Source organism: Merops nubicus, unplaced genomic scaffold, assembly GCF_000691845.1.
Source record: "Merops nubicus isolate BGI_N331 unplaced genomic scaffold, ASM69184v1 scaffold32825, whole genome shotgun sequence".
NCBI classification, from domain to species: domain Eukaryota; kingdom Metazoa; phylum Chordata; class Aves; order Coraciiformes; family Meropidae; genus Merops; species Merops nubicus.
In genome coordinates this window covers 2,331-11,625 of record NW_008610871.1, presented here as the reverse complement: position 1 = coordinate 11,625, position 9,295 = coordinate 2,331, and the positions used below count along the sequence as shown (strand labels likewise).

Genomic DNA, 9,295 nt, shown 5'->3' with positions numbered 1-9,295 from the left:
AGGGGTGGGGACGAGAAATGTAGTGGGAGGGGAGTGCAGTGAGTAGTAACTGTGCTAAGCTTTGGAAGAGGAAAGTGAAAAAAAATAACTCGAATTCTTTTAATATCAGGGGTTGGAGGTAGAAGTGGTGATAAATAAGGTCCAGTTTTATAGTTCTTGGCAGACTGTAAACATAGGCTGGAGTGAAAGATGGCTGCGAAGAATGGGATATTTTTGGAAAAGGTGAGGAAAGAGAACAATAGGGACACCCGAAAGCAAAGGAGGAAGGGGTGAAGGCAGAAAAAGTAAAACACCCAACCAGCCTGAGAGATGGGAAGAAAAGTGAAAGAAGTGAGCGTTTGGGAGGAGCAGGCAGTTGCCCAGTTGGGTCCTGTTAAAATAAAGAATTTGAATAAAGAACCATATGAAATTATTTTGAAAAACCTGAGCTGTAAAACTCTGAGAGCCATTTTCCGTAGCTCGGACTAAACCCCGACGACTCTCTGTGTGAAATCTCTCTTTTCCCAGCGATCCTTTTGCTGCACACCATGACTACATGCGGCAGGTGATGAGAGGCTTCCCTGAGCCTTTTGGCCGGGATCCATTTCTCTGCCTGACAGATGGCAGGGAGAGAACAGCAGATCGAAGAGCGTGCCAGGACTCGCGGCTTGCCCTGAGAGGAAATCGCAGAGTAAGTATTTTCTTAATCTCTGAGGATTGCTACGTGGAATTTACATTTACTGGTAACAGAGTTGGCTTCACAGTTCCATTAAATTTGGTCCTGTGGAAGCAGAGGCCTGGCTCAGCTATTGCAACCTTGGTCAGGTTGTTTCATCGCTGAGTAAAATGTGAATAATCTCTCTCTAGGTTCCTTAATGGCCTGTTACTTAGCAGGGACAAGCTCTTCTTAGGTCTAATAACAAGTCTGGATGTTATTGAACATTAAATATACACTGGTTAATGAAATAAACATACTTATCAAATGTTACATCATAAATATTATGTATTAAATCTTTGTTACAGGAAGGCATTAAAAATGTCCAATGACAGAACCTTCTCTAATGCTTATTTCCTTTTTATGCTAACTTAAAAAGGTACCTTGATACCTTTATGCCTTCGTTCTGCACTTCAGTATATTGTGTCTAGTTATTTATATTGGTTTGATTTAACACAGTTCTGTTTGGGTTCTAAATTTGGGTGTTCCAACCACCCAAATAGTACCTACACAGATGTTTTAAACCCTGCTTCAACTTTACAACTGTGAATAAAAGCTTCACATTCTCTATTTGGTCTGATACTTAATGTTTCTTCTAGATAAAAGACTGTAAGAATTTAAAGATCAGGGAAGTTGGTACAAAACCTAAAATTTCTGTAAATTGCCACTCACTGGCAATGATCTGTGTTTTACACAGAGGACCTTTTCAGCTCTCTGGGCATGCAGGACAATTACATCCTAGGCTTCTGTATCTAAACCTTATCTAGTTGCTGTATTTAGAAAGGATACACGTTGGTTCCTTGCCTTCCACCAGGCTGAATATTTTGCAGCTGAGTGTTCTCTTAATGAACTGCATTTGATTTTAAAAACCAGTTGGAAGACAAGCCCGATTACAAGGGCTTGTGGAACTCGGCCAGATTTGGTGGGGGTTGTTCAAACCTAGATAGTCAGAGCTTTAATAAACATAGCTGAGACCCAGACTATCACCTACAAGTCAAAAGGGTAACTGTCAGATTCCTTCCTCCCTGCTCATACATCGCCAGTTAGTTTCAAATATAGATGCTGCCAGCTCTAATTGGGGCGTGATCTTTCCTCTACTGAAGCAGATTGTTCAGCAGATGCCTAAAACCAGATCAGACTTTTTTCCTTTAGAAAAAGAACGTGTCAGACCCTAGGGATTTGTGTCCCTTGTTCTTGGCAGCAAGGGATAAATGTATGGCGTAGAAAACCTTTATCTGTGGTCACAGAAAGGAGTTAAAGGTACAAGAGCGCTGTGTTATTTTGATAAGCACAAAAGAATTCCACACCTGTCAAAGTCTTCCCAGTATCTTTTGATGTTGCTCAGGTTTCACCTAAGAGCTGTCGGATGTCACAGAAGAATCAACACTGATAACTACTTGTGGTCATCTCAAACTGCGTTTACTGTTTTTCCTCCAGAAATGACTCCAACACATAAAATAATTGGATTTTTATGTAAGGAAAGATGTATATCTCTACTACCATGTAAAATACACTTTGTTAAAATCACCCATCCTGATGAGTGATACTGTAGTTCTACGTTTAGTTAAACCGTAGCATGCCTAAAACTGCTTTACAAGGAACAGAATTTGTTGCAAAAGCTCAAAAGTGCATCAGCATAGCATTCACATTTGAAAAGGCTTTTTCTTTCTCAGGCAGTGTCAGTTTTCAGCCTCTTGGAGGGAGGAGAGAGAAGGAAGAATGGGATAAAACATCCAAAGAGATTTGGTTTGGTTTGGCTACCTGATTGTCCTCTATATTAGGCAACTATTTAATGGCTTTTAGTGCATATTATAAAGCAAAGTCTGTCCACTTATTATGATTAACAGTTTCATTTCTGAGGGTATCCTTTTGCATTTGAGATAGATATAAAAAATGTGTATTTTATTCTTTTCTATCACATCATTTTAGCTCTGCAGTCTGAATGAATTCATAAAAGATACAGCAGAATCAGATAATTCCTTCCTCTTGTACTTAAGGTTATTATAAAGTATTTGATACTTTTGTCTAAAGGCCTTTCTTTAGGTGGGCTTTTATATAACTCCCCAGTCTTAGTTTCCTGGAGACACCGGTGTGTTTTGCAGTGTCTCTCTGCCCTGTCATAGAGGGGTATTCAATATCAGTTGGTCAAACAGGAACTGTACTCGCTGGTGTTGATAGCTACATCTATTTATATAGCTGCAGAAGAATATAGCTTGCTCATGGGGGATTTGTCTTCGGGTGGTTCTGTATATGATGATAGATTTACCTAGAACTTCTCTGCAGTGACCTTTAAAACTGCTGACAAGTTAGACTTGGTTTTTATCACCTGGGATGTATGAATAGTTAGAGAAATATCTTTTATATTTACATTAATCTCTTGTAATACACAGAGAGTGCTTGTGAACAGGTCAGCTGCATCACTTCATTTTTTTAAGCTCTAAAGTTGCATGCCAGCCTTCTGAAATACAATGACATAATTTTATATTGAAGGTACTATTGATTTGTTCATTCGGTGGGATTCTGTTGCCTGAGTGGAACAAAGCATTTTCAGAGAAGTGGGAGATCCCTGGAGCACTGTGCCATGTTTTAAATAATTTTAGCACCAGGGTTGCTGTGCTGTACGTAGAGTTCTAGCTTTTAAATGATTCTAGTATGTACGTAGGAATATGATGTATTAAATTTGGTGATGGTTATCACCCTCCAGTATCATTAGTGTAAATAAATTACTGGTGTATATACCCAGAAACTACTTTGTATTATGATGTTGTAACACGCTGTGAATTGCCCAGTCCCTCTTGAGTGCCTATTTTTATTTGGTCAGAAACGTTAATACCACTTGCTCAATCTGAAAGCACACGATGGAAGTTTCTTCTGCCGTGCCTGAGAACAGGTACAATAACTAAAAGACGCTGATCCTTTTTCTTCCAGGCAACAAGCTGCTCCCTCATGCCCTTTGCAGGCTTCATGTCGGTTAGTATCCCAGGAGCAGTAATTCTTGTAGTATTGGCTGTGCAGCTAAAGCATGGGCAAAGGCTGGTCTCGGTGTGCTTGCAAACTGCTCTTCTTGGTGGTGGGATACACAGAACGAGAGAATTCAAGACAGATTTTTAGGTTTTCTTTATTACACGAAAACGCCAGGGTAGAGTAAATATGCTGGTAGCAAGATTGTTAAAGTCACTAAGCAGCTGCTTTTCTGCTCACGGTGTATCCCTTGGCTCGTGATCTCTGATGGGTATGAATGAAATGATCCCTGGAGAGAGACCCCAAACTTGGAGTGCTGCCCGCGGACGGACGCTCGCGGCTTGGGGTGTGTCTGTGCCCATGACACCGCCGGGACCTGCCGCGCAGGTCACAGCTACACCACCAGCTCCTGGAGACAGTCTCCACTGGAACTGGGCTTGGAATGGTTTTCAGCTGCAGTCTTTGGAGAGTCTGGCATGTAAAAGATGTATGAAGAGTACCTGAGAAAAAATTATTTTTATGACCCTCGTGGAGCTTTTTGCTTCCTCTGGAAGGCTTTAAAGAGTTCTCAGGTTGAAAACCAGTAGCTCCAAGAGAGGTTCTCACTTGCAGAGCAGATAAAACTAAGCATGGGTCTTTGAATTTTCAGCTCTAAAAGTATTGTTTAATTCTCTCTTCCAGAGGCACAAATTAGCAGCTTGCTGTATGCAGAAAGTGCATTAACAAAGCAGAGCTTTTTGGCTGTCAACTGCCCAGGCCATGATTTGGGTCCCCTATCCCAATCTATGGCATGTAGGCCATAGGTACAGCTGATGGTCATCAATCAACATCCAGATTTCTAACTCTAGGAAGGCAGCTTTCTGGAGTTACTGGCACTTGCAAGGATTTAGTGCCCAAAATTGTCTGCAAATACTGCCCAGAGGTTTTGGCAGCCCTGAAGGAGTCAGATTTCTTGCTCTTCAAGAAACAAATTGGTCACAATAGCAGCTGATTTTGATATTTGAGTGTCAAATCTTTCACTTGTCTTTCCAGTATCTCCAGCTTGATAATCAAGTTTTTCATTGGAAAAGATGCCTTTTGCCCTGTCTATGCCTGCGAGTTGCAGCCTTGTTGACGCTCTGATTTCCATATAAAAATGCATGTAAAAAAAAAAAAAACAGCTTTGGAATTTGAAGAGTCAGAAGACTTATGTTTTCATTTCTATGTCTTTTCTTTTAGCAGGATGTGGATTTTGGGGAACCTTTTTTCGCAATGGACATGATGATGTCAAACGTGAGAAACAGCATGCTGGAGATGCAAAGAAAGTTTGTAAGTTTTAAAAAAAGATAGTTCTAAAATCAATTGTATTGGCAGTCATTTAAAATATTGTTCAGAAGGTCCTGACGAGAGTCTCACGCAGACAGTAAGAACTTTTTTGTTTTTCCCCCAGCTATATTGTAGTTGTAATTCTCTACGTGGTCTCTGATTGTTTGCTAACAATAGTGCTTTAAGTATACACTTGATTCTCTAGAGGTTGGAACTGCTTTAAGTCATCTGGTCTCTGGCTCTTGCCAGAGCTGACACCTTAGGTGAAGGAGCCATTCAGATTGTTGCTGAACACTGAAAACCAACAAACCCCCAAACACCTCAGTGCCACCCTGTGTATAGACTTGCCTTTTATTTGCATCTGTCTTCAGAGGATTTGAAGACAATGCTGACACCTGTTAAGCACTGCTGACTACATTTATTTGGTTTTACTGGCCTCCTAAAAGGGCTTGTAACCGTTGTTGCTCAAGCCCTATTTCACCTGAACTCTTTACACACCCTATTATGTGCTGTATGTGGCAAGACCAATGTCACAGGTTGTACCTTCCTTACTAAACTCAGCTGTGCCAGGGCAAACCTTCAAGCAGTTTTTATTGCTGCCTGTGCTTCTATTTGTTGTGTTTCCTGGCCTGAGGAGACCTGGGGCCACGCAAGGCCTGGGCAAGAGTGAGAGTGTAGCAAACTCTTAAGGTCTGTTCCAGACAGACTGTATCTATGGTTCCAGGACTGCAGGTTAATTTTTCAGAGGGGTATTTTTTTTTCATAATAAGATAATCTCAGAATGTAAGCAGCACTCATTATCCACAAGTTTTAACTTTTATTAATAAGAGGTCTGTGTTGCTTGTAGGATGACCTGTCCATCCATCCAGATGCACACACGTTCAGCTCCTCCTCTGTGATGACATACTCCAAAATAGGGGATGAACCAGCAAAAGTTTTCCAAGCTTCAGCTCAGACACGCACGGCTCCAGGAGGTGTAAGTAGTGCTGAGATGCAGCAAAAAGGTGGCATGTAGTTATTGGAGTCTTAAGTTCGTCTGTACGAAACCACAATTTCCTTCAGGTTCTTTTTACTGCAGACAGTTACTCTTATAATTTAGAAAAATATATGTCTGTTTAAATATTGCTCTGTATTAAAGCCTTCTTGGGCTAAAGTGCTGTTTTCTTCCTTGTAATTTGTATACTTCTAAGTATGTACCTGAATAAAGCGTACGCCTATCAAAGGCTAGGAAAACTTAGTGCTAGAACAGCTGATTCTTCAATGTCTTTCTCTTGGCTATAATTAATCCTCCTCTTGTACACTTAAAATTCTGCCTAAAATATAAGATAGCAAGGGACAGTCTGTTTATGCAGAACGTGGCTTGAGCTCATCCCCTGTCCTCGAGCCCTTTCGAGCGCTTACGTAACGCCGGGGCTGGAGCTGCCCTTTCATTGACTTCCTCGCAGCTGTTGCATCTAATTCTGCCACGAAATTTGAATTTGAATTTGAACCCTGCAGCAAGGTTCATGAAAGACTATATGTGAGCCGTAAAGGCCCTTGAGCGTGATTGGCTCTGGGAGATGGTCAAGTTCAAGCAGACACTCAGTTATCAAAAAGTTCTAATAATATACCTATGAACACAGTGATAAGTGGTTGCCTGGGTTTCAAGCCAGTCAACATGACAACCTAGTGATGAGTTGTCCCTTCATGCTGAGGATGTTGGCATTGGCTGTTACTCGTTTTGTTGTCAAGGAGAATTTTGAAGACTTGTCTGCATGTGGTATATTTAGACCAGGCCTTTTTTTTAACCCCTCCCAACAATTAATATCCAGTAGGTACGTTACTTGAGAAGCTTTAGCTGTTCTTATTTAACCTTCTTGTCTGCTGGATGAAAAGAAAATAGACTTGATCTGTGCTTGGGTATATTTAAATTGGGAAAGCCTGTAAACCTGAACTTTTTCTAAACGAAACTATAAAACCTTTGGGGAAGAAGATGGAATTTTCTTTTAAAGTTTTTTAACTTTTTTCTGGTTGGAAGGACACTTACCTCCCTTTCTCCTACAGATTAAGGAGACAAGAAAAGCACTCAAGGATTCTGAAAGTGGCCTGGAAAAAATGGCTATTGGGCATCATATCCATGATCGTGCTCACGTCATTAAAAAATCAAAGAATAGCAAGACCGGCGATGAAGAAATGAACCAAGAATTCATCAACCTGGATGAAAGTATGTCTCTTTATGCAGCTCTCTAATGGGCTTCACACCCCAATTTTGAAGTTCCAACTTGAGACATCTTAAAAGGGAGTGTTTTTCAAACAGCCTCAAAGTCTGCAAATCAAGTTTCCTTACTTCATATCAGTTTGGACAACTTAAGTAACCAGTTAGGCTTGGAAATGTTGTTTAATGCAGTTGGTGTTTGCTGGTACAATAGCTGCTCATATTTGAAAGTACTTTTAAGGTTGTTTTTATGGGTTTGGACTAACTTCTAACAGAATTTTACTGTTTGCTGTTTGTAGCTGATACAGAAGGCACGTTTTAGAGATGTGTGGTTAAAATATGCACATACTTTTACAACACTGTGACTGTCAAGGTTTTCATCTTCCAAACGTAAGCCTGCTGTCAATAAGCTTTCAGTTGCCTTTCACACATCCCCTAGGAAGTTTGCAGGCCCTGTGGAGAATCATGGACCACAAGCTTAAAAAACACAGTTCAAGCCCCCTAATTTTCATCAAGTATTTTTTCCCATTTTGTTTGCATTTATTGTAAATAAAAGTAAAACTTTTGTTTTTCAGCTGAGGCCCAGACCTTTGATGAAGAGTGGCAGAAAGAGATTATGAGGTTCAGGCCATCTAGAACTAAGTGCAATTTGGAAACTCCAAAGTACAGAAGTATTCATCACATAACCAAGGATGGTGGAGTAAGAAGGTAAAAATAGTTTCCTGCCAGAATAAGACAACACTAGCAGCAGAAAGAGAATTCAGTTCTGAAGCAATCTGGTCATGAACAATCAATCTGAGGAGAAGTAGTGTGGTTTATTCCCCCTTGGCTCACAATACCACCATAAACAGTGTAAGGTGGTATTTAGTTAACTAAATTTTGAAGAAATTCTGTATTTTTGACTTAAAAAAAAAAGAAACCACCATTTTAGCCTATCCATTAAGTATTTAATTATTTATTATTTTTTTTTTTTTAGAGAAATATGCTTCTGCTCTTACCTCAACTATGTACAAATAACAGGGCAGTGGTGGAGTCCGCATCCCTAGAGGGGTTTCTAAGCCATAGAGATGTGGTGCTGAGGGACATGGCAGTACTGGGGAAGTGGTTGGACTTGATCATCTTCAGGATCTCTTCCAACCAAAACGATTCTGTGATTCCTCTTCTGTAAAGTGCTTGGAGATCTTTCCCTCCAGCATCTCTTCAGTTCTAGAGCTTTATGACAGAGGTGACTTTACCTTCTGTTTCCAACAGAGCTGTTTGTCTCCTCATTGAGAGCTCAAAATGAAGAAACTGTCCAGCTCTGTCTTGGGAACGACGGTAGTAGTTTTGGAGGGATAGTTAAATCTGTCTTACAACTAACATAACTATACCTCCCTATAAAGAATTAACAAAATGTATATTTCCCCTGTGCTGGTTGTGATGATTGTTGTTGGTTGTTTCAGAGAGAAACCACTGGCAATTGCGGGTTCCAGGGAGCCCAGAGCTGCTGTGGAGAATCTCAACGTGCAAGGAACACACGTTCCCATCAAAATCAGCAAAAAATAAATAGCTTCTGTTCTCTGGAGTCTGTCCAGAGTGCATAATGGTGCTGCACTGCTTATGTTCGTACAAGTATCCACGTCTACATGACCAATCTGTGTTTTGTTCTGCTATTAGTGTGCCTTGCTACTCCCATCTTCGGACAACTGAAAGTTCTTTAAAAGTGCAGCTACTTGGTTAAACCATCTAGTTCCAGCAAATTAAAAACCTAACAGCTTTTTATTTAAAAGCACTTTAATGGATTAGCACTAATTCTGTTTAAAAAAAAAAAAAGCTTTGATTTGGAAGATTTTTTTCTGTACAACTGCATCAGTCTCAGACTTTTTATGAAGCCTGGGAATGCAACTACTTTACTACTCTTTCCCCACACTATAACTTGCACAGCAAGTAAGCTGCCTTTTGGTTGTGTGTGGCTGAGATAATGACTAATTTTCTAGGTGGTACAACAATTAATAACAATTTGAATACACTATAGCCACTATATCTCTCTCTTTAACATCATACTGCAAATTGTCCTAGAATCCCCACATTCACCCTGATTTAACATGATGAAAAGTGAGAGGAAATACTACAGTGACAAATAATTTAAATTTTAGTTTATT

General features: G+C 40.2%; 1 protein-coding gene across 1 annotated transcript; it reads left to right on the top strand.

The window, feature by feature from the left end:
• The first annotated feature begins 535 nt into the window (after positions 1–535).
• Positions 536–8,699, top strand: MLF1 (myeloid leukemia factor 1). Its single transcript, XM_008941045.1, has 7 exons — positions 536–670; positions 3,623–3,664; positions 4,877–4,963; positions 5,808–5,936; positions 7,004–7,163; positions 7,730–7,862; positions 8,597–8,699. Exons 1-7 carry the CDS (start codon positions 536–538, stop codon positions 8,697–8,699), a joined length of 789 nt encoding a protein of 262 aa, XP_008939293.1.
• Positions 8,700–9,295: the final 596 nt, after the last annotated feature.

What these genes read in the sequence shown, in the direction of transcription:
- MLF1 (XM_008941045.1), top strand. Translation starts at nt 536, where the DNA reads ATGCGGCAGGTGATGAGAGGCTTCCCTGAGCCTTTTGGCCGGGATCCA. An exon ending in TGGAGATGCAAAGAAAGTTT is followed by an intron (nt 4,964 to 5,807) that starts GTAAGTTTTAAA and finishes TGTTGCTTGTAG; the next exon opens with GATGACCTGTCCATCCATCC. An exon ending in AAGGATGGTGGAGTAAGAAG is followed by an intron (nt 7,863 to 8,596) that starts GTAAAAATAGTT and finishes TGGTTGTTTCAG; the next exon opens with AGAGAAACCACTGGCAATTG.